This window comes from Haemorhous mexicanus, chromosome 3 (genome assembly GCF_027477595.1).
Source record: "Haemorhous mexicanus isolate bHaeMex1 chromosome 3, bHaeMex1.pri, whole genome shotgun sequence".
Lineage (NCBI taxonomy): Eukaryota > Metazoa > Chordata > Aves > Passeriformes > Fringillidae > Haemorhous > Haemorhous mexicanus.
In genome coordinates, this window is record NC_082343.1 from 39,903,927 (window position 1) to 39,929,625 (window position 25,699).

At 36.1% G+C, this 25,699-nt stretch overlaps 1 protein-coding gene across 4 annotated transcripts in view; it reads left to right on the plus strand.

Annotated features, from left to right (window-relative positions):
• The window catches only part of SDCCAG8 (SHH signaling and ciliogenesis regulator SDCCAG8), a 104,703-nt gene that overhangs the window by 54,508 nt on the left and 24,496 nt on the right, over positions 1–25,699 (plus strand). For 3 of the 4 annotated variants that reach the window (XM_059841460.1, XM_059841459.1, XM_059841457.1), the window contains exons 14-16: positions 2,988–3,115; positions 5,208–5,316; positions 12,071–12,202. In XM_059841460.1, coding sequence (XP_059697443.1) covers positions 2,988–3,115; positions 5,208–5,316; positions 12,071–12,202 — 369 coding nt within the window. The remainder of the gene's footprint in view (positions 1–2,987; positions 3,116–5,207; positions 5,317–12,070; positions 12,203–25,699) is intronic. The other variant, XM_059841458.1, reaches the window with a different exon arrangement.

The following is a 25,699-nucleotide window of genomic DNA, read 5'->3' on the forward strand; positions in this document are numbered from 1 at the left end:
ATGAGTTCAGTGTGTCTGCTTTGGTAAGACTGATCAGTGTTGTGATCAGTCACATGTGCATTTTAGTGCATTTAGTGTTTTGCACTCAGTAGAACTAGTGTTTGAATTTGAGTATAGAACAGGCTGGTACACTTTAACCACTCATCTCCTATATTTGACCTCTATAGATTAAGTTTTTAAAAATTCTGGAACAATTAATCTTTAGCTGTCATTTCTGATTCAGATATTACCTGTGTCATCAATATTAGTCAGTCGTAGCTTTGCTTTTCATTGTCTCTGTGCTTTCCGTTAGTGAATATAAGAAATTCTAAAGTTTTTGTAGAAGTAGACCTCTGATCTCTTTGCACTAATGCTGGAGGGACAAAGGACTCTTTCATTCTCTATACAGTCCTAGATTTTCTTTTACTCTGAATTGTGAAAGAATTGATTTAAGATTTAAAAACTTAAGAAATTGATTTAAGCTTTGACACAGACAGTGTCAAAGCTTCTAGAACTCCTCCAGTATTTGTTGGTTGTAGCAGGAAAGTTACCAATAGATCCTAAAATCTCTTGGGCTGCCTTCTGCATGTTTTATACTGTTTTTTTCCTCCATGTATGTGTTGGGGAAATTTTCAGTTAGAGGGCAGACAAATTGAACTTAGCAAGTTCAAGTCAAGGTGTAGATAAAGGACATGCCACTCCGTTTAGATAGATTTGGCTCCAGGATATATTTTTGCTTCTGAGTTCTAAGCACTTCTGATACTGTTCTGTGTGGCATTGGATGTGTTTTAATTCCAGAATCTTTTAAGTCCTAAGAAGCTGTTCTTGCGTGTAAGAATTACCTGTTGTCCTAGTTTTACAACTGAGCTTTTATCCCCTGTATAAATTCATCTTCAACCACCCCATAGACACTTCAGCCGCAGGGCACTCACCACACACCCATGGTTTCTGAGCTCCTGCTAGCTTGCTCTATGCAGTAAGTGGCACAGGTGAGTGGCTCTTTTGGATGGGTCCCCTACATGGGAGAGTGTTTCTGGGGACAGTAGATTCTCCATTTATTTGAACTTGCTGGTTAGCATGAGATCATCAGGAGGGGCCCTGGTGATGAGGAATGGACTTTCACAGGTTTGCTTTGGTAGCTTGAGCTGTGCATCTTGCTGCACGCTGAAGGTTACCCCCAGCAGAAGGCCAGCTAGCCAGCTGTGTGCCAGATGACTGCACAGCACCCAACTGCACACAGCCATCTCAGCCATCTCACATGAGAACTATTAAATAAAATACTGTGCTACTGACACTTTCTTCAGCTGAAAGTGTCAGAGGAATGTGAGAGGTGCTGGTGTCTTGTTTTTCCTTTAGTTTTTTTAGCAATCCGGTGCTATAACAACTCTCTGAAGATAAAAAACATTTGTTAAATAAACGGGTTTGCACAGACTCGTTTCTAGCAAATATGGGAAAAATTTTCTTAGTAATGCTTTCCATATTTGGAGCTTACACTGAAAAAATGATGGGAGCATCACTCCTTATGATAGCCCCAATATGATTACAAAGCAATTCTGAGAGTGATGTGATAAAGTGCTATTCAATATATGAAATTTCCTTTAAAAATGTGCTTTGTTTCCTTAACACTCTAATATTTTTGCTATCTAAATGTATTTGCTGTCTTCCCTCAGAAGAAACTGCCTGTGATTTCCTAGGGAGTTTTGCCTAAGGTAGGGCTTGAAACATCAGGACCAGGAATTAGTGTAATGTGACCCACCATTTGTATTGCTTTGGGGTAAATTTGAGAGAGAAGATTTAACATTGTGTGTGTCATGCTGAGATATTGCAATATCTCGGATGGGTTATTAGGCACCAATCCAAAGGTTAAGTGCAGCAACCACATGAGATGTGGCTTTATCCTTACATGATCTGTGCCGTGTTCTGTTTTGTAGTCCTCTGAAATAGGTAATATCCTTAGGATAAAACATGTTTATAAGACTTTTTTGAAGCCTTTCCCAAGCTATTAAATGCCATTTTAGTTGAAAGGTGTTTGCTCACGTCATTTGAAATCTAGAAATGAATCCTTGTATGTGTGGACTTTTAAATGTGGATCCCAATGTGCACCAGATAAATATTCACGACCTTTGGGAAAGTCTAGATCTGAATTTGCAGTTCAGGATCTTTTCTAATTTACATGCATATATCTTTTTGGGATTTTATTTTCCATGCTCTTTTTGCTTGGCTTACATTAAATAAAATGCTTCAATGGAGTGTGGTAGTCTAGCATTTGTTTTGCCTCAGGAGTGGATTGCCCCATCTTGCGTATCTGGTCAAGTAAATTGCTCTCTTGCCTGTGTACTTCAATAATAGTACTGGGCTTTAGACCTTCCTGTACAACCCCCCAGTGAGCAGAACCGCAAGGGGCTGGGCCTGTGTGGTGCTAGCAGCCTACTCTATTGTCATGGATGCATTCATCTCCTATTTACATAAATTAATAGTTAAAACTTGTTTGGTTGCTCAAGAAAACTCATTAAGCTTTCAGAGTAGCTGTATCACGAGCACTGTGGCAATCTCTCCCATTGACTTATCTCCTGCTGATTCACTGGGAACCAGTCCATCACGGGGTCAGGTCCCTAAGCTTCACTGCAGAATTAAACAAATAGCATTTAAAAGAAAATGCAAATAATATGTGCCGTGCAAAGTGAATTTTGGTAAGCTTCCTTATAAAAAAGAGGTTGTGATTAAAATTTTTAAAAATAAAATCCTATTTTTGTCTACAGGGCCAATTGTCTCTCAGGAAATAGATCATACTTTTTATCCATTTTCTGCTAGTCACTGGAGAATGTTTGACATTGTAAGAGAAAGGTCAGTTTGTATAACCTGAAGGAGGAGGAGAAATGTTTAATGTGAAAAGCTTGGCCAGGTTTTTATTATTATTATTATTTGAATGTTCTGCTTTACCCTTTTAATTTATCCTCTTCACTATATGATTTTTATTTTTCTTTATTTCCTATTTGGTTTTTTTGTAGATTGGAGAAAGAGAACATTCAGCACAGCATTAGCAATGAAGCAAAGGCCCGAGCCCTTCAGGCCCAGCAAAGAGAGCAGGAGCTGACACAGAAGATGCAGCAAATGGAGGCCCAGCATGAGAAAACTGGTAGGTGGTAGGGAAAGATTAGAGCCTGGGCACTCACTCACAAGCCAGGCCCACGCCTTACTGTGAAATGACATCAGGAACACCTGTAACCTTTGGCTGGCCGAAGGGAGCAGATGCTAACTACACCGGAGATTCCGAATTACATATTAGTTAGCGTTTAAAAGAGAAAATGGAAAGTATTGCCCACTGTCTGTTGATTTCAGAGTGCTGCTCTCACATCTGCTGCACCATCTGGATTATGAGTTTATTTACCTGTGTTCAAGAAACGTAAAGCTGAGAGAGACCGCAACAAAGTAGAAAAACAAAGGGCTTGTTTTTGGCTGGATTTTCAGGCACACATGTTATATAAAGAAAATAGCATCAGAAGCTCTGCGGGAAATGCTCTGAGCTTACAGTTAAAGTCTCCTGAATAGCATTGAACAGTTCCCACAGTACACACATTATAGCTACTCTAAAAGCTTAATGAGTTTGCTTCGGCATCCAAACTGGAGAAAAGCTTTAGCCATTAATCGGTTCTTAATTCACTGTCGCAGCTGGATGTAATTCACTGGCTCCAAATTGATACGTTCCTTTATTTAATCTTTGCAGCCTCAAACATTTTTAGCATTACCATGTGCCTCCCCCACATCCTCAGTCTAGAAGAAAGATGTTTAATCCCTTGCATACTTCAGGTTCTCATAATAGGATACTTCATTGCATTGACTTAGCCCATCAATAACATCTAACTTTAATCTGGAAGTAAAATGGGTTTTCCAAACAAACAAAAAAGAGCTTTTTGTATTATGAACTACTATGCCAACAACATTAATAGAGGTGCATATTATAAATAAAAAAAAAAAGGAGTTTTTAGGAGATGAAATCTGTAACCCATGAGCATGGAAAGGAGGAGGAGTTTCAGCTGTTAAAGAACATGATATATTTATGTGTTTAACAAAATACCATATTTACCCCCCAGTCATGCAATACTTTCAGGAAAACTATACAACATATATTAATTATAAGGAGTGTTGGATAATACGTAAGGTAGCAGGCATGCTATTCAATTTTCTGCCTTTTTTTAGTTTTATCACAGTACTAGAGGACCTTTCCATGTGTTCAGGGAATGCAAACAGCTACATTATGGCTGCTGCCTACACTGTAGGAGAAGAAAAGAATCTCTCAGAATCATTTTTTCCTCCTTTAGCCAGCACATCTGCATATGACCATGTGAAATTTTGCACAAGAGAAATGTAATTTACCTTTCTGGTGCATAAATTGTCCCAGTGTACAAAAATGAAACATTATTATGTCTGGATCTGTTTTTTATATATCTCTAGTAGAATTGGAGGGAGTTGAAAATTACAGTAATTTATAACGTATATAAAGAAAACCTTGTTTATTATGACCCTACACAAATACAAGGAATTTTGGTAAGAATGGTCATGTTTTCACCAATTTTAAAAGCAGAAATCAAGAAAGATCATTTGGCAATATCTCCCTTTTGAAAGAATAAAGATTCCTGGATTCTAGGTCATGACTTTAAGTGCAGTCCAAACTGATAGTAACTGAAAATTACTTTATAAAATGGTTTCATTTCAACTGTCACTGGGCAGTAAATCTAAATCTTTTCATTTAAGAATAAAAAATTACATTATTTATGGTAAACTCAGGACACAGTAAATGAAAGAACTGCTGTTTTAAGGAGATACTGAAATGAGTCTACAGTGTGAGCATTTGGGTTGCTGCTGCATCCTCTGCACCAGTTGAGCAAGCAAAAGTCTGCTAAAGCATGGCTTGCCAATTTTATTCCTCCTAGAAATGTCAGTGAACTTCTAGCTAAAAAGCAAGCCCACCAGATTAGATATCTAGTCTTCACAGTGATTCTTCTCTTACAAGACCAGATTCGGTGGCAACATTGCTTTAACACTTCTGCTAATTCTGACATAGAGCCTTAATTTGGTAAGTGATGATGTCCAAGTAGCTGAAGTTTAAAAAACATCTCAAACTAGAATGAACTAGAAGAAAGAAATTAAGAATATATAAAATTGTCTCTATGTTATCTATAAATTTTTATAATTGTAATTTTATAGTATCATAATTTTATGGTTTCTAGTAGAAGAATTGGATTCATTGCTGACCTCCCAGAATACATTCATAGCAAAATTAAAGGAAGAATGTTTTGTGTTGGCAAAGAAGTTGGAACAAATGTCAGAAAAATACAGGTTAGTATATTTTTGTTTAGCTGACCCTTTTATTACTAGGACATGCTTCTTTATCTTTTTATTTGTATTTTAATATTTATTATTTTTCATTTTGTCCCAGGTATTACATATCATTACATAGCAATGTAATCTATGCCCCTTAAAAATTCAGTGTAATATATGCCCTTTAAAATTTTGTTTCTGACTATTAATTCAAATTACTTGGACAATTCCAATGTCAAAATTGTGTAGTATTTTCTTCCTTGTGTTCATAGTCTTAATATGAAGGGTAGAAAATTGTTTAAAAAGCTACAATTCAAGTTTATCTGAAGTTATATGAAAAATGCTAAAGATTCAATGATGTCAAAACTGTTGTAATTTTATTTATTTACTCTACTCTTTTCACAGTACTACACTGCACACTGGATATTGCCTATAAAATAATTGTCATCAAAATTGCTTGTCATTGATGCTCTGATTCTGCTGCTGCTTTTTGTCAGTCAATAGCAGATCTAAGTTCAAAGCCATTAAAAACTGAGGAAGAGAGCAACACCTGAAGTAATAATAATCTAAAGAAATACAAAGCTATGGAATTATCTGTTCAAAAGTTCTGTAAGACAGAACTATCTTCTAAAGAAAACATGAATTTTGTAGTTCTTTAGCAGAAATAATTTGATTTAACCTTTTTAAGTCTTAAAATAGTATCTGTTGAAATTTTGTTGGGAGTTCATATTTAGAGTGGTAAACTGGACTTCAGTGGAGAGTTGGCATTCTGTAGCTTCTGTAAATTACATGCAAAGTGAATTTGGTAATTAAGGCTAGTATTCATCTCATGGCTGATGGGAAGTAAGGAAAACACTCCGCAAAGATAAAATTGGTTTTCAAGACAGGATTCTTCTGCTGGGTGGATTTAATCATCCTCCTTAGGTAATGTAGAAGAGGCAGAACTCACTCAGGGGGACAGCTCATTTACCCCAGTACCCTCTTCCCAGGTATGGTCAAAGGAGAATTTAAGTAGATGACAGACACACATACATATATATATATGTCTGTAATAAATAAAAGTTTTGTTTCCCATGGGTACTGCCTCCACTGCCCATCCTACTTCCCACTGAATATAATTTGTTGACTAGCTGTTAAGTGGCTGAAGTTGGGAGATGAATTCCATCCATAGTGTTTGGGGAAGAAATGAGAAACTTGAGGGACTGTAAGCAATATTCCCATGCAAGTGTTGTGAGGGGTACTTGAGAGAGAACCAAAGAGAATTTTTCCTCTGAAAAAGAAGAGCTCTTCTACTAAAGTAATGCAAAATCTAAATGGATTCAAATCATATTATTATTCCAGCAATAAAAAAGCACACAGACTTTGTTGCTAGAGCTCACAGTCACAGACTAGTAACTGTAAAGGATGAAGGAAAGACAGAAAACATACTGTGAAAACACATTATTCTCTGAAAATAAATACTAGAGATTGCCAAGTGTTTCTCCACCTAGCAGCATTAGCTGACTGTGTCAAGGACCTGAAAATGGGAAAAGGAGCCCTCTTGCATCTCCAGGAAGTGGTATTTTTACACAAGAAACTGTAAGGAAGAATGCATGAAATTGGTTCTGAGAAGTGGTCCTAAAATAGCTTGAGCTTGCCTTCATTGGAGTGGGAGCTGCTGCAATCAGTTACAGGGATAGAGAAATAGGTAGAGACAAAAAAATAGAAGGTAAAAATGAGAACAGCAAGGTGGAACTGGAGGTGGTGGAAAATGACAGACTAATATAGATGGCTTCACAAAGTGATGTGATCAGGAGATCAGATGCAGAAAATTATTTTAGCTAAGTTCTAAATGCATGATGGGCACGTATCCCTCAGTAGCACCTCTCCAAAAGGCATTCTTTAGTTCATTGTCACTGAATGTAGTGTAAAACCACATTCTGGGACAGAATACTGTAGTTTTGTCTTCTGCAAAAAAGCAATAATTTGTGGAAGATTGTATAACTTAGTTCTTATATGCATTAATAAAGGCAGATCACAAAGCAGTAGTGTGCCCTATTTTCACAGAAAATACTTTTCCATTTTTTCCCATATTTTTGACATTACCATAAATTGAATTTTGGATCTAGGTGTGTATTTTCTTGCTGTACTTCTAGGATCTTTGTGCTTTATTTTCCATGGGTTTAAGAAATACCTGTTTGCTCCCAATACTGTTATTTAATTGGTAGAACACTCAAGCCCTTTTAATAACAGATGCAATAGTAAGTTTTTTTAAATTTTATTTGGCTTGATAGGAAATACCCATTTGTAATAAAAGACATTTCAAATTTATCTGTGACAACTATGTATTTCTAGAATATCAGCTGAATTATCTGAATGGCACATATATTTTTATATTTAATGCAGGTTTTCTGAGAAATCTAAACTGAAGTTTTTGTGTTTATATGTAAGCTGGAACCATTTTTTGAGCTAGTCCCTACACAGAGAGGTGTCAGAAAGACAATGTCAGACGAATTATAAACCCCTCAAGCTGTGCAGAAACAAGATAGTGTCTGTGAAGGTTTTTGTATGCATAGGCATGTTTAAAAATATAGTCCTTTGTTGATTTTTTCTCTGTTTCTGTCTTGTTTTGTTCTTTTTTTTCCCTCTGATTGTCACTGTCTGAGTTTCTAGGTTGTAGATTAATGCTTAACACTACCCACTGTGTATTTGTGATTTGCGTTTTGTAATTAAGGGGAACAATGGGAGTCCATTGGGTCTCATTATATATAATGGTTGGTTTAATTTGTTTCACTTCTATCTTGTTAATTGTAAATTGATCATTAAGATTTGAATTCTAATCTGTCACCAGGGTTGTGAGTATTGAAGCTAGAGCAATGATCCTGGTTTTAATCACTGATGATGAGAAACAAATTTTATAATTTTGGTACATATTGCAGTTCATATATTTTAACACTGTATTTTATGGTGTTATAAATATTGTTAAATGACTTTTAGTGTAGTTTTACTGTTTGGACTATAATGTATAAATTATATTACTGGTTTGGCAACAGTAGGCGTCCAACTGTGTGAGTTTAATTGAAGTAAAGAACACATACCCGGCTGAACTATTTTTCTGCATGTTTGGTTGACTGCAGTCATTGCACTCAATAGCAGGAGTGAAATGTTTGTTGAAGGTAGCTGTATGAAGATGGGGAACAGTCTGTCTGAAGATTTAGTAATTAAAATTAGATGCAACAATACTGCATCAGCAGAAAATATTTTAGAGCATGTGTTTAATTTCTGTGGAAGTAAACAATTGGTTTCGAGAGCAGGAAAAGGCAGTGTTTAAAAAGCACTGAAATGAAAAAGCTAGTTCAGAGGAGTAAATGCAGCATTACCAAAATATTGTTCAAAAATCAGCTCTTCATAAAGATATCGTAAGACTGACTTTGAATTTCCACTGTTTGACATTTTCTCTTTTTTTTTTTTCCTTTAGTATTTAAGTGGCTTGGAGGCTAACCTGTTTGGGTTTTTTTCCAAATTCTTCCAGCAAAGATGACAGATAAAATCTTAAAGTGGTTTTTAAATAGAAGTTGAGATAGTTAAATGGATACAGAAGTATTGAGGGGTTTTTGTTTCTGCTGTTGCTTCTTCCCCCATCAATTATATTTGATATAGTAACAAGTAAATGAGATTTGGCAAAATCTATTATGCATCCAATTACAAGCACGCATTTTACATTTTCATGTGATGTTGTAGCTTTGCTCTGTGCAGTTTCAAAATAACAGTGATTTCATACAGGTCATTTGAGTGTATCAGATCTCAGAAGCACACACAGATCCATGACTGCCTGATTTGTGGGGCCAGCCTGAGTCTGCATAGGAGAAGTGCCCCTTCCTGCTGAGTTCAGCTCCAGTGGCAGCATTCCAAATGCCTGCATGCTTCAGTTTCTACTGAGTCCCACCACAGCTTATGGTCAGACTGTTGGACCCAGAGTAGCTCTGGTGGAACAACATCAGCACATCCATGCTGTGTCCTTTAGTTGTGCAGGATGCGTCAGACACAGTGATTATTGCTCAGATTTCTCTAATTTGCCTCTGTCTCCGGCATTGTGAGTGAACTATCTCTGGAGTGAGTGCAGCACTGCATGCTTTGACATTTATCCCCCTCTCTTTTCCTGCTGTGATACCTTGGGAGGAGAGTTGTTCAGAAGCATTTACACAGGACTGGTCCTGCCTCTGGCTGAGTGGAATTTTTTTCTCCTGTATAAATGTGCTGTAGCATTCAGTGCAGTTATCAGGCTTAGTACAATTATGGTGGGTTTGGTTTATTTTTTTAACCCAACAATGTGTGAAGTTACTTAAATATCACATAGAATTAGCTGTCTTATCTTAATCTTTGGAAACTGAGGTGAATGAAAAGTGTGTTTAAAGATGCAGAGGGAATAATTGACAGGTGATGATAGAAGACTCTTGGTATGCAGTATTGTATTGGACTGGTGTTCTCTCTTTAATGCCAACACTCATGAACCTTTTAACATGAACCCTAACCATTCCGTCCTTCATATGTGCTGTCCTTCAAAACTTCAGTGTCATTAAATACTTGAGTCTTGGTGGCCAGACTCTTCATTACATGGAAAGGACATTGTGTAAGTAATGTCATAATTAGATTTTTTTTTCTGTGTTTAACTGTAATTACAAAAGATGTTTTAGGAAAAGACAACACTCATAATGTGCTCAGGTATTTAGAGCTCTATTTTAGAGACTGGAAATTATGATACTTGTGGTTTTATTTAATTCATTACTTACTTTGGTTTCATTAATTGTGGTTTTCAGTAGTGTTTTGGTTTTGGTTGATTTGAGTTACTTGATCTTTCCAGAAAGACTTTGAGCACCTTCAAGTGTAATGGAGATGAATAAGTCCTAATAAAACTTCGAGAATTTTATCACCTTGAAAGTTGCTTCTGCTGTTTCCATGAATGAGACAGTCACATATAAATACAGAAAAAGAAACAGGATCTCCCAGTTGGGAAACCCAACAAATGTGATAATTTACAGTATTCCTACATGGCAAATGCTGTTGCTGAATTTTGCTGGCAAAAAAAGGAATGCAGAATTGAATTTAGTCCCGTGTCAGGTCTCTTTGAGCTGCTCTGCAGTGAAACTTTGCTTTTATCTGCTGGTTGTCTGTCTTACAGTATCAGTATCAAGTACAGACTGCATTCACATTGTGTGATAACAGTTGGTCCAGCTGGCAGTGCTTTGTTAATGTTGACATTTAAGTTACTAGTATTTCTGTAAAATGGTCGGTGTAAAAATTCAGTTACTGCTACCTTGAAGAGCTGATTTTTGAACATCCTGCCCACTATTATGTATCCATCCAGGAAAGTCCTATGCACTGAAGTTTGATGTACAAATCTATCAGCACAATTCTGATGATTTGTGTGTGATCTTCCTTAATAGAGCTGTAACTCTCAATCTAAATTCAATTACACACAATCTCGGTCCAAAGTTTCCTTTGCTAAGTTCTTTTAGATTCACAGATGATACCATGCATTGTTCTCTATTTAAACATGAAAAGATCATGTTGTCATTTCTAGATTTGACTTGTCAATGTAACAACATGTTTTTGAAGGAGGAGTATTCCTTCCTCCCTGCACTTTGTTGTATTTTTCAGAATGTCAGTTGTTGTTGCATTCTGTAACAGCCAGGAAGGTAAAGTATCTTTCTGCTGTAATTGCAGCATATTTAAGTTTATGATTTAAAGATATATCTGAAGCTTTTTAACCTTGAGATATGGAGTGGCAGATGCCATAAATCAAATTTGCTTGCTTTTGATTCGTACTTTCTGATGGTATAGCAGATTCTGACATGTTCTCATTAACCTTTTCCAAAGAGTTAAAATTGTACAAGTGCATAATGTATATTTTATCACTATTTAATCTGAGGTCTTTTCCTGATATTAAGAAACAGCTCATGCCTGTTTCTCCATGGGCTGATGGTTAGAGATGTAGCAAGTAGCAGTCCCGGGTCATTCATGGATCTGGTGTCTCTGCTCACCCGTGAAGAATAAGAATTGCTTAGAAGTGACTAATATTCTTAAAGGCTGTGCTGAGTTTTATGTAGATTAGTGTGTGCCTGTATGATTTGTCCCTTGTTTCTGAAGTTTAGTTAATTTTCCTCTTAGTGAGGCTTTGGGTTTTTTGTTGGGGGAGAGTATTTTTTGTGGGGGAGGGGTTTATGGGGGTTTTGTTGTTGATGTCTTTTTCATCTGTGCAATGTTATTTTAGACATAGGAGGTTACTAAAGTTTCTAAAACAGTACTACTATTGAGAGTTCAACCTGTGAACTGTTGAGAGTTCAACCTATAAAACGGAGTAAAGGTTGAACAAGGTTTTAGTAGCTGTTTTTTAAACTAAATGTTAGCTTTTGCTAATAAAGAAGTTAAAATGTGTTTTCAAAATGTTAGCCAAATTCTTGCTTAACAAGTATGAATTTATATTTATTGATCTTATTTAACATAGATGCATAATGCCAAATGGCATGCCTATTTAAATTAGGCTGAAATTAGCGTAGCCAACCTATAATTGAGTGATTGCCAGTGGCATCTTTAGAAGATACCCACCAGTATCATATCCTTTTGTCTTGAGATTATGTGAAACAGCGTTTTGTTTCTGTAAGTTCTAGTAATCGCTTGTATATGCATTACATATAAATGTATGAAATTTTATAAATGCTGAAGCCCCATATTGATGGCACACTGCAGGATGAAATCTGACAACATCCATCATTGCTTTGTTTTACTTCTGTAGATCTGAAGTCAACCAGCTTAGTCAGGAAAAAGAGTATCTTCATGGCAGATTGGAGAAGATGCAGAAACGGAATGATGAATTGGACCAACAATGTATCCAGCATGGGAGAATGCATGAGAGAATGAAGTCAAGGTAGGAGGTCCTGTTAATCTGTCAGTGTGTGATATGCTCAACTGTACCAGTCATGTTGTGTAAACATAAAAATGACACGAGGTTGTGTGAAAGTAATATTCTTTCCTTATGAAATGACCACTCCTTCCCCCTCCCCAACCATTCTGTCAAGTTGGTTTTTTTAACATCTTTTGCTTGTGCCATTTTGGATAAATAAAAGGAAAGCTTGAACAACATAGTCTTCCAAAGAATTTAAACCTAGTACATATGTGTGTGGGCTGCTTCGGCTGTTCTCTGCTCTAACTTGTATGAATAGTCTTACCATTTAAAAAAAAAAGGGAGGGGGGAGCTGGGAAGGAAGGAGGGAGGAGGTTATTCAGTGATGTGAATGTGGAGTACAGATGTGTGTTCCGTTATGCCATGTAATGGTTGTATTTGTGGGGTTTGCCATCATTTAACTTGTATAAACAGACAAATCTTACTGAAAATCATAGTAACCAGAGAAATGCTGACCATTTCCAGGCACCACTAGCCTTGCAGAGCAGCAGTGACTTCCTCAGGATGAGCTGGGAGCAGCTGCAGCAAGGCTAGTGTGAAATATTTTCACCAATATCAATTGACTGTTCTGGCCAGAGCATCCAGACTGATAATGGCTTGTGCTGTGATATGGATTAGACTTTCTCAAAGATCACTGTGGAGTCTTTTTCTTTTGGTTCCAGAAAGTTTATCTATGCTTTCTTGTTCTGCTTTCTACTCTACATTAAGTGTAACAGACACTGGGAGGTAGTTTTGACATGCTTGTGGAGGTAGAGGATAAAGTAAAAAAGAGGCTGAGAGGTAACTCTGCAAATCCACTCATCCAAGCTACATCTTGTCTGTAGTCAAAGGCAAAATGCAGTTCAACTTTATTTGGACTAGACAGCCCTTACTGGGAAAAATTCTTTTTGCATTTTTTCATCATTGACCACCTGAGAGGAGCAGAGCTTGCAAGTATTAAAGCAGCCAGTCCTCTATGCTCAATTTCTTTAAAGTATTGGTGTTTTTTTTTTTTTTACTGCCATCTCTTTATTCTCTGTCTATAATCTTCTTTCTTGCAAGCACTTCATGTGTTCAGTTCAGTCATCCAGAACTGCTTCTTTCCTCTTCCCTTTCAGATTTCTGTCTGTACCTCATCCTGTTCTTCTGTAACCTTGGATTGTCATCATCATTTATAGCTCAGAGAACAAAGAAGTTCAAAATGCTGCAACTGCATCCCTATTCTGTGTAACCACACAATCATTTCATTTGTCTCACCTCCCTTTTGATTTCTTTAGTTATGGTGGATTCTTATCATATGCAGGACTGAGAATTCGAGGTTCCTTTCAGGAGAAAAAAAATTTCCACCTGTTTTTTCTCCTAGCTGCTCTTCTACAGAATATGAGTATCTAGTAGAATTTAAAAGTGCTTTGCAAATTTTTAGGGTAACCTTTCCTCTATCTATTTTTATAAATAAGATAGATCTACTGAAAAATGTTGCTCATTCTCTGCTGCAGCAGCAATGATTATACAGTAGAAAAGACTGAAAGCATTAATCCAGAACACAAAAGTGATTTGAAAGCAGAGTGGTCATGCTGCAGGCAATGCCTTACCTTCTGCTGCTGTTTTGCAGACAACAGAGAAAACAGGGCAGTAATAGCATTTGTCTTATTTAATATTTTAGAATATGTAAATATGGCAGAGATTATTAGGTGTTCTAAACATGAACAATATACTTTACCAGCATTTTAAGAGATGGCTCTTTTAGCATATTTAATTGTCATCTTGCACTCTATTAATTTAAATTCCAATAAGCGACAAAGCTGATACTCTACACTGCTTTAAAAAAATCAGTGTAATCTAATTTTAATTTACCATGTGAAAACTGTAGTAGATTTTCAGGATTAATTCCCAGATTGTGTAAATTGGTTGTGAAGTTTACAAATCTAGGTGAAAAAAGCAGAAAGAAATAACTACCCCAACAAATAAATCTCCCAGTTGGATATATTTATTTGAAGGATTTCCACTAAATAAAAATAGTGATTTTTCTCTTCTGATTTTGAAAATAGATATCTGACTATACTATTTACTAAAAGCAGAACAACAAATAATAATAATGTATTTTGTCTCAGATTTTCATCCATCACTTAGGTCCTAATAATCTCAGCAAAATACTGTTGATGATGGCTTCTTCTTAACGCATCTGTATTCTCCTTTATATACACATAGCAGCTACAAATAGCAGTGTCTGTTTTGCAACACAGTCCCACAAAGTGCATTCTGACCTAATTTTCTAGCTGCTGTTATTCTGGATCTTCAGAAAATTTCTTGTATTAAAATGATTTTGGCTAAACTTGGAAACTAATTTGCATTTTTAAATAAGGTATTGTGATATTTGTTTGAGAAGATATCACTGTCCATACTTGTTTTATCCAGGGACAGCATGACAGGCCCTGATATAACTATTTTGTGGAAGAAACAATACCTAAATGATCAGTCAGAATTTCTTTGGAGCGAAAATGTCTTGGCAATCACAATAGTTGCACTCCTGAAGTTGAACAAGAAAAGTGTCTTAGTGCCGTTCCTACCTCTGTGTGATGCAAATGAATAAAGTCCAAAGTTAAATAAGCAAATTTCTGAGAGATTACTTTAAGTGCCAGTCATTAAACAGGATATGGAATCAGCCTTTTCAGTGTAATGGAAACATCCAGCCCTTTTGGTGTGCTTTTACTCAGTGAAATATGGCATTAAAAGAAGTAGATGTCCATCCTAAATTATACAATTGTTGCATGCTACTGAGGCAAACTTGAATTGAAAGATGTACAGTTTGCAGGACAAAGGTGATGTGATATGTTATGAGTCCCAAGTGGAGCTGGTCATCATGTGTATCTTCATGGATATAAATCTTGCAGAAATTCTTGTCTGTTATGTGGCAGAGTCCATTTTTATAAATTTTTAACCTCAAAGCAAACTGTCTTATTAAATTCTTCAAATTCCCATTCTGCAGATTTGTGTTCATAGTAGAAATCAGCAGATAACAGAAAGTACAGAATTTCTTATAAGGCAGCTGTAAAGGTAGAAACTAGCCAAGAATAAAAAGAGTGTGAAGCAAAACTATAATGTTTCTATGTTTTGGGCGTTTTTTTTGGTGCTCCACCCTACATAATTTGAATAGATTCCAAATGAAGGAAAATTCAAAACCAGATGAATTGTTTAACTGTATAAAGTTCATTCATTCTTTCCTTAATCTGTTTTCAAACTGAATTCCCAGGTGTGCGTTTTCACCTCTGTAGTTAGACCAGTTATGTAAATGCATCCGCTTTCTCACAAGCTCTTTTCTCTTCCAGTTTGAAGAGTAAGAAGAAAAAGACAAGAACCGGCCTAGACCTATTATTGTTTGAACATATGTATGAATAAGTATTATTTGCCCAAGCTGCCATGGGTCAGGATTTCATCAGGCTGTTTGAACTTTCACTGAACTTAATTGATAACTCTTATATTACAAGGTTCAATTATGGCTTTACTTCATTTGTTCTTCTCGTAAAACAAGTATTTGATTGTAACTCAGCTATTTAGAGGATTGCTTCTGTGGACAGCCAGTACCTAAAATGAGTGGCATTTAATGAAATATAGCTTAGCTCTTTTCCATGTACATTTCCTGTTGAAGACCTTCAAGCAGGAGAAGAAAATCCTAGGCAATTTCTTTCCCTTTTTCAAGATGAGCCAGACATACCTTTACTTTTTATGAAGCAGTTAAAAGAAAAAAAAAAGTATTTGGACAGTAGTTTATATTAAATATTAGACTATTTTAAAATCTTTTTAATAAAACATAAATTTAGACACTTCTAATGAGTTTCTTTCCAAACATTATTCTAAAGTTCAGCATATGGAATTTGGGGCTATGAATTTTCTCTCAGATCTTGTGGTTACGGTTCATATTGTAATTTTTGCTGTAATGTCTGTGATCAATGTCCAATCTGTATAACATTAACAATAATAATACATTTAATGCAAATCTGTGAGGGGCTTTTTGTTGTGGTAGCTTTTTGGAGGTGACACTGTTAGACATATTTTGACTGTATTTTTGCTAGCTAAAGTTAAAAAGAAGAGCCTACAGGACTGGCAGTTTGGGGCAGATGTGTGTCTATTCCTTAGGCATCAGTGGTTGTAAGTTAACTATAAAAATGTTACAACCATCTGTGTAACAAGACGGCAGAGATCTGCTCTCGCCTGTTACTATAAATAAGAAGGAGATTTGTTTGACTTCATAGACATTGGATTTATAAAGACTCTGTGTGTCAAATTGGAACTATGTGCCATGTTGCTGAGATGTGTCTGCAGCCAACTACCTGGGGTGTCTTCCCCTTCAGACATTCTAGTGTGGTGCAGCAACTGTGCAGAAATGTCTGTATGGCACAACATGTGACAAATTATATTTGTTTTCTACCTATGGCAAATGCATGATTCTTATGGATAAGCTTATCTGGGAGGGTAGCTAAAATGGATCTTTAAACAGACCACTCGAGTGAAAGTGTGATACTCAGTTTGACTAGCCACTCAGGTGGCTATTTTCCACCATTAAATTTTTTTGTTTTGTTTTATTACTAAGTGGTAGTGTATGCAAGATCATGTATGCTTAAGAGAGCACATATCTATGGGAATTGAGACATATCTAGAGAGAATACACCAGCATTTTCAAATATCTGCTATGTAAAATCACAGCTAGCTTGCTGTCACTGTTACACTGCTGAATAGAAATTTTGGATTTCATGGCAAATCTTCAGTAGAACTACTAATTAAAATTATTAATTGATAACTGGAGCAATCAAGTTGCATTTGAAATTTTACATTTGCTCCTTAAAACTGAAGTACTTTTTTGTGTGTATGTATGTTTGCAAGAAACAATGATGGATGGATGAATTTAGGTTATGTCATTACCTGAAAGACCTTTATTTTCTTCAAGTCCAGTTCATTCTCAGTTAAATACATTGTCTTCCTTATTCTACCAATAGATTAGTATCTTTTTCAAAGTGACAGTGAGGTAATTGTTCCTATATTTTATTAGACCAATCATGTGTTTAGCAATGCAGTCATAGATTGAAAATGCACTATATTGTGGCCTTTCAGTTTAAAGTGCATTAATTTTCAAATTGAAAATAGAGATTAACATAGGTAGTGTCCATAGAACCTTTGATATTAAAGATACAGAGATACTCACATTGTCTCAATGTCTAAAGAGCAGTGTGCTGCACTTTTTCCTGAGCATCATTACTCACACCCATGTATCTTTGGTGCGGTTTTGCTGTAACAGGATGGCTGTAGCAATTGGAGATACATAATTGTTTGTAATAACTCATACAAGGAGTTTGTAAAAAGCTTTGTGGTCACCATGTGTCAGCCCTGCGGTGCAGACAGATAAAACTCTCAGCTCTGTCCAACCAGTGGGGTTCTCACTATTACTTAATTATTTTATTACTATTTAATAGATTCATATTTTAGATTGAGAAATATATACTCTAGAGACCTGCTATTTGGAAATAATTAATGGCTGGTGTGTATACACTTCCGCACATACATTAGTTGCAAATCCTGCCAGAGTCTGAATGTGTATTTGGCTTTTGTTTAATACTGGGGTGTTTGCTCACAGTTCAAAATCTCTCGAATAGGATTTGGTTGTTCAGAATCTCTCCCTCCCTATTCTACTGTTGTTCACCATTTGTCTATTTACTATATATCTTTTTAACTATTTTTTCCCTTTCTCAATTTCAATAGGTGTCTCTATATAGCGTGGTATAAATACATCTATTATTTATGCTTTCATATGTATAATATTCCCATTCAAAATAGTTAATAAGTTATGTAAGTTTATAAGGCCCCAAACACTGTTTTTGAAGATTTTTTCCCCAACTACTTAAATAGTAGACATACAAAGCAAAAATTTTCTTAGTTGTTAGAAAAATTGAAGCTTACAAAGAGTGAAATACAGGATTTTCATTAAATGCTGCAAAATTGTGTGCAAATAGATTCTCAGCTTTAAGAAGCAAATAAGAAGCAGAGGGGAATATCCTACCCAGAGAGATATTTAGGGAACTTAATAATGTTCTGTACGATGTATTCTAGGTCACAGAGTACTGTGTTCATCTGTTTCCAAGTGTGTGTATCTAAAATATATGTACCTATATATAGTTTATACACAGATATATGCCTTTGAGAATGTATTGAGCTCCTCTGTAGGCCTCACCGTTCCAATTTGGACAATTTATTCCACTGATCTTTTCATTGGGATCCTTCATATTTTTGGTCTGAATTAATCTCTGTTTTGTTTGTGCCTACTTGTCTTTGGGCCAAAATTGGGACAAGTAGTTCTTCAAAAGAATCTGCACTGGTAATGCAAATAATTTTAGACAGTGTCTGTTCAGTCCTACCTCTGCTTATAAGTAAAGTCTTCCTCCTTGTTCTTCTTTTTGCAATAAGCTCTTCATCACCTTGGTGTTCTGATTGTTGATCTTTTTTAAATATAGGCAGTCAAAACTGTCTTGGGTGTTGGATGGGGACATTTGAATATATTTGTATATATAGAATTGATATATTTACTAGAAATTTGTTGACTGATGAATCCTACAGTCACATTTGCCTTTTTGACAGCTACACTAAGAAGTGCATCCAGGATGTCTTTCTCCCAGGTAAACTCAAGTTTTCAGCAGAGACTTTTACTATGAACTGAGAACACATTGAATATATAGTGTAAGAATTTCATCCCGTGTCTGCTGTTTCAATCTTCTGAGTCATCTATTTTTTTCTGTGCAGTATCCCAGACTTTCTCAAAGCTGATAACATCTCTTAAATTTATCAGCCCACTCCTCCTTTTTTGTGCTGAGTCATAATTCAAAATATTCAAAAATCTGTTTAAATGTGAAGAAATTCTCTGAGAATTCTTCTTCTCTTTCAATTGTTCCTGTTGGCTATGCTCTTTGTTTTAGTCAGATGCTTGTCAACAACCTAGTTAACAATTGCTGATGGGCATGATATTTTGCTAAAGTTAATGTTTTGCTAAAGTTAATGTTGGTAAGATTTATTGCATTTCCTTAATCAAAAAATGAACTGTCAAAGAGTTTAGGGTTCTTGTGACCAAAACTGCTTGATCTAGCTTATGTTTCAGTTTCTCATGTTCAAATTCCCTCTCCATGTCCTTATATATTCCTTTCGTTTCTGAATTTGTTGCAGCCTTTTTTTGCATTTGAGGTCATGTTAATGGGCTGATAATTATCTGAATTACCTTCTTTAAGGATTAGTTAATGCTGCAGTTGATTTAATTGGGTAGCAATACAGTCAATATGAGGAAGAATGTGTAGAGGGGAAGTCACAGTGTCTGTGTTCACTTTGCACATCAAGACTACTGGCCACCACAATTTTATTGTTTGAGGAACTGGAAGAGGATATCTGGGAAAGTTGTATCAGTCCATGTCTCAAAGAAAAGCTAGGTGAGAAAATAGCCAGGTTTGCTTGTTCCTCTGCTCAACATCTACCAACTCTCTGGCTTATACCCCCTCTGCAAGATTCTGGTAATTGTCCACTAGTGAGAGTATCTTCTACCCTACTACTTCAATGTATTCTGCCTTCTCCAAAACAGAAGAGAGATAGTTCATATTCATGCCATCATGAACTGAGTCAAAGCCTACAGCTCACTAATAGTAAGCTTGTGTTCTTGTCTACTAGGAATGTAAAAAGCCCTGAAATATGTGTGATATAAAACAGCACAACATAAGGTTCCAGGCTGTTCTTGTTACTTTCTGTTGTCAGCACAGTTGTTGGTTTTCAAATTTAAATGTTAATTTAGCATTAACGAAGCATTCTTGATTCCTCTAAAATGGAGGTGGATAAAGGTGATGTCTTTGACAGCTCAGCTCAGACTCTCCTTGATTCGGCAAGATCTAGAAATTCTTGTTGCTGTGCAGATTATAGCTGACACTGAAAAAGATGTGCATAACTGGACAGAAATGCACCCATTGTTTTCCAGGGAACCCCATTTTATTCTCCTACATTTGCTACACATCTGCAAGGGTTTTAATTTTGAATAGGGGTTGCTTCTGGTGGTCATACATGATTGTGTTAATCCACCAGTTTATCCCTTCACCACCAGCATATCTTCTTTGAAACACTTTGCCTTCAGTGCCTGGTAGTGACACCTCTGGTCCAAGGTAGTAGTTATGGACCCGCTCCCTCACCACTTTCCCCAGAGATGTGTAATAAGAAGTGAGCAGGCTGGGTCAGTGTGCTCCTTTGCTGTCTTGAGCATAAAAACATAGCTGTTTAATGGCAAGAGAAAGCACCAAAAAGCATATCTGTCTTGGTCATTCAAATTAGCTTGAGTTTGTTTAAGTTACCTGCTCAAATGTACACGGAATTACAGAATAAAGTTTTCTACCTTTCCAAAAGGGTAATAGCCTTTCCAATGTAGTATAAACTCTGAAGGACAGCCCTGACTCTCCATGTTCCTCCTAAAACATTTAACATTCTTTAAGAAGTTATGATTTTTTTAACCATCTAAAAAATTAACTTGAAGTCCCTGACTGTTATAATCACCTTCTTTTCTTTCTTCCATATTGTTTTCCATCTGCAGTTTTAAAGTTCATTTTCTGCACTGTATTTTTGTGATATCCTTGTGTTGTGTCAGAAAAATCATAAAAAAACAACCAAACAAAAAAACCCACCCAAACCCTTTTCAAATAGCCACCGTGAGACTACCTCTATGCAGTAGTTCAGCAGCAAATACCTAGCTGGGATATTTGACTGTAATTGATATTTTCCTATTAAGCCTTCAGTGAATTCACACTTGCAGTAAAATTTAACTATTAACCCATGTGGCAAATTACTTTAAGCAGTAGCAGATTTCTTTCTAGTTTTGATCGCTGTGTATGATTCTGAGATTTTCAGACAAAGGCTATTTAAAACCCTCCGTTCCCATATAGTGGAGAACTGAAAATGAAGACAGATGAGTAACATTTAAAGAGCTTTGCAAGTGTGTCATGAAAATTTACCAGCTCTGTAGCAAAATCTATTCACCTGCCTCCTTTCAAGGTTATTGTAAGAAAAGGAGACACAAACTAATGATAATTTATGTTTTAATATCATAAGTGATGGAGTTTTGCAAGGTTATTGGAAGACTGCTTTTTCCCAATAACTTCAGTGTTTTGCTTGCTTCTGCAGGATCCAATACTGTTCCTCTGGAAGTTGATCTAACTGTGGATGCTCTCATTTTCCATATATAAATCTAACCTGTTCTTAAATTTCTTTAGCCTTTAGTTCTTAAATCTGTTTAGCCTTGATGTGTCTTATGTCACTAGCTCCATGCCAATGTTGCGCTTGAAGGTGGGATATTTTCTTATCATGCTGTTTGTTTCCATCTTTCACTAAGCGCTTAGTTTATGCATTATGAGACCAGGGACCAGTTTTTTTCTGTGTTTTTGTCTGATGAAACACAGATAGAACTTTATTTTGCCTATTTCTTTTCTGACTTAAACTTCCAAAGCTCCAGTCATATTCATTACCGGTTTCTGAGTGTGCTCTAAAAAAATTGCCATCCTACAAGAAATTAAATGCTAAAAAATAACTGTGTTTATTATGTGCTAATTCGTAGTAGTCAAATAGTAACAGGCACTGGGCTAGTTTCTAGAAATGTGGTCTTAAATGTGTTATCCCTCAACTGCTACTAGAAAAAATTTTAGTGAAATAGAGATTATGGAAGTGTCTAAAAGGAAGGACAGTATGGTAAGACCTACTTAGCATCTGTATTTCTAGGCTACTCCAGACGATGTTGTGTGTGCTTCTCAGCAGGGCTTCTCAGATTGGTTCTGGAATAAAACAGTGATGATGGAAAATATGAAAGAAATGGAAACTAATAAGAAGATTATTCTGTGTTTAACTTGTTCTTTGTGAACTCTAAAGTCATGTATGCAGGGGAAGAAAGGAGAAAGGACATTTTTAACTTTAAAAAAGTCCTTTTTAACCTCAGAGACCCAGATTCTGCCTTCAGTTACACAGATGGAAATGGATCCTTGACCCAAACATACCTCACTACTTGGGGCCTGATCCTGAGTGGTCTTTAGAATTCTGATTTGATTGAAGTCAAGGTTGCTAAATAGTTTCAGGTCTCCAGTTGTCTCAGTGGCACGGCTGAAATGACAGTAAACTTTCTCGTCTTATGTAAAGCGGTGTAATTTTTTTGAGTGCTGCACTAGCACTTCCCACACTATCCAGAGATATTGCCTTAGTTTTAGCTATGTGACTTGCATGTAGTCAAAAAAGGGTTTTGGGGGTTTTTGGGTTTTTTTGTTTGGCTTTTTTACCTTATGCTTTGATCATTTGAGTGACTGACCTTTTATACATATATTAAAAATACATATGTGTATATATAGATACACACAATTTTAGAACTAAAAAAAAATTGTCTTTAAAGTGATACCAAACATAGACAATTGCACAGAGTAAATATTTGGGAGCACATGACTTTAGAACACTTTAACTTTTACCATTGTGAAGGCTGTTACAATCTTTAGTGCCTTGTCACGCATGTGTTAGATGGTGCAAATACTTGTGCTTCTCAAATAAGTATTATGAATAAAATGCACAAACAAGCTGAGTAGAGACACAGTGTGTCCTTGGGAAACGACTTTCATAGGCTAGGCAGAAACGGAGTTTCTGCATCGACTTCCTGTAATGTTAACCCATGTCAATAAAATCCACAGGAAATGTGTCTAGCGTTTTGTCCTTTTTAAATTTCCATTTTTAATAGCAAGAAGACACTCCAGGCAGTGCATTTCTGAGGGATTATTACATTTCTCGGGTGGCTGAAGTCACTCACCCTTCAGCCTTGTGCCTCGCAACACACCCGAGGCGAGCAATAATCCCCAGCAAGGCGCTGCCTGTCTTATCTTATTGCTTAATTATTATACCTATTTAATGGTGCTTAGAACATTGTCAGCTGTTGAGAAAAGGTAATTATCACTAGTCAAATGAAAAACACTTTTTTGGCTGCCTTACGGATACACATTTTACTGGTACCTTGATACATAATGAAGCCTGATAGCAAAACTTTTGCTTGTCTCTTCTTCAAGCCACAGCTGTTTCCCTGCTAAATTCATCCCATCTGTCTCCCCTTCCGTAAGGCTGTAGGCAGTATAGCATAAGTACAGAAGCAGTTCAGTGCTATTTTGGATAAACATAGCTGAAATTTGAATCTTTGCCATTTGCAATGCACACATTTTGTTTTACTGCTGTAAAGAGAGCTGTCAAAATAAAAACTACATGGATAATTTACTGAAATGCAGTCAAATAAAGGGATGATGAAAGGGAAAAAATGAAGATATAATATAGGGTCACTCTTACGTTCATGATGTATTCTGAATTAATTTAATTGCTGACCTCTTGACGTTGCTGGGTGCAGAGGAATTGGTAGTGAATAACAAAAGCAGAAGCCACTGAATTAGAATAGGACTTGAAGTCCAAGCTTCATGTCGAAAGGGTAATCACAGCAGACAATTATTTGTGATAGTGCTCTGCTGAACTCTCTGACCAAGGCATAGTTCTTTGCTCATTTTGTAAGGAGTAGATAATTGTAATACAACTTGGGAATTAAATCCGTCATTTTTATATGTGGCACTGTCTCTGAACATAAAAGGACACCATAACAATCACAATGAGGCAACAGTCATTACACCTCTTACTCTTTGCAGTTGTGATTGACATGGAAAAATATATATGAAAGCTGAGTACAGATATCTTCACTGAGTTTGTTGTTCTAAAATGGTTTGATGGTCAGTTGTCTAAGGATTGTGTTTGAAATTACAGGTTTCCTGGAAGACAAGATCCAAGTGACAATATGGTCTGCTTGACTCAGATAAAATGAGTCCAGTCCAATGTACAGTCCAACCTAAAATATTTGAGAGTCTTTCAGGGAAAACCCTTTTGAAAAAAATCCTGTATTCTACTGAGGTGCTAGAAGTCCTGTGGCACCTCTAGGAGGAGAAGGGCTTTGACTGCTACTTCTTGGACATATTTTCCTTTCTCTGTGTTACTGTGTTCTTTGTGGTCCATCTTAGAGAAAGACCATGACTGGTAAATGCTTGTAAATCTGTTGTAGGAGAATCTTGGAAGCAGTTTCTAGGTTAGCCCTGATGTGTATTTGGGAGAGTTACATGTTCTGTGGAAGTTAGTTATTGAAGGCTTGTGCTTCCAAATCTGTATTGCCTTAGGCAAAGGTGAACAAAGCCATGTTTGTCCTAACCTACAAGATGCTCTTGTTGACAAAGAAAGAAGCAGAAGATGAACTTATTAGTAGTGGACAATGAAATTATCTAAATATTATCTCAATATTGATCTGAACATTATGAGCATAAAGTTCCTTTGAGGAAAAGTGCTTTTTGGAATTCACTACTACTGAAATAGTGATTTCAGTGTTCTGTACCAAGGCAGAGAAAGGGCAAAAAAGGATGTTAAATCACTAGCTGCTTCTATATTTACAGAACTGTTTTTAAACTGTATCAAAAGAAACAAAGTCTTTTTTATTGTTACTAAGAAAGGTATTGCAACACAAAAAGCTCACACAGTAGTTTTCATGTAAATATGTGTAAAATCAATAGTCTGTGGCAAAGACCAAAACAGCATTTCTTTTCCATATTAATGGAAATGTAAGAATTTCTCTACACACTATATTGAAATATTCAAAGATTTCAAAATACTATTTCTGGTTTTGTTCTATAGTATAAGCATAAATAATGATGTTATAATCTGTGAGACTGAATGTTGATAGTTACTCCTGTAACTAATCCAGGAGCTGATAACACACTCTCTGCACCAGAACTGGTACCTTCATATATCAGTTTAAATGAAGAAGGTCTCCATTATTTTTTAATGGAAGCCCAGTTCTTCAAGGACCCCCTCAAATGTAAAAACACCTCACCCTCTGACTGAAGTATGTAAGCCCTCTGACCCATTCTTTCTTTTCCTTTTGTCCTTACACTAACCTGCAGAAGGAATGTGTGGAAATATAAAGCCTTCTGTCTGATCTAAAAACTCAAATGGAGAAAAAAAATCCTGAATGTAAGTAAAGAGATGATGGGCAGACAAAAACCAAATAAGTATTTAAGTGCTAGGTCTGAAAAAAGACCCCTTACTAGATCCAGATCACCATAAACAGTCCCAGCACTGGGGGAACCCTCAACACTGTAGATGAAGGATCAAGAGGAATTCACATAATCTTGGGTTTTTGATCACCAAAAAAAAACAAGTAACATGGAAAAAGATGAAAACTTCAAGGACAAAATGTTAAAAATATTCTTACAGTGCTGTTTTGTATTCTTTTCCTTTACCATTTTGTTTTTCTTACGTTTAATGTAATTTTCAGTATTCCAACATTACATGTGGAAGGAATATTTTCTGGAAAAGTTCTGAAGATTTCTGGATCTTCTGAAAAAAAGCCATATGTTGTCGATGAACACACTGAAC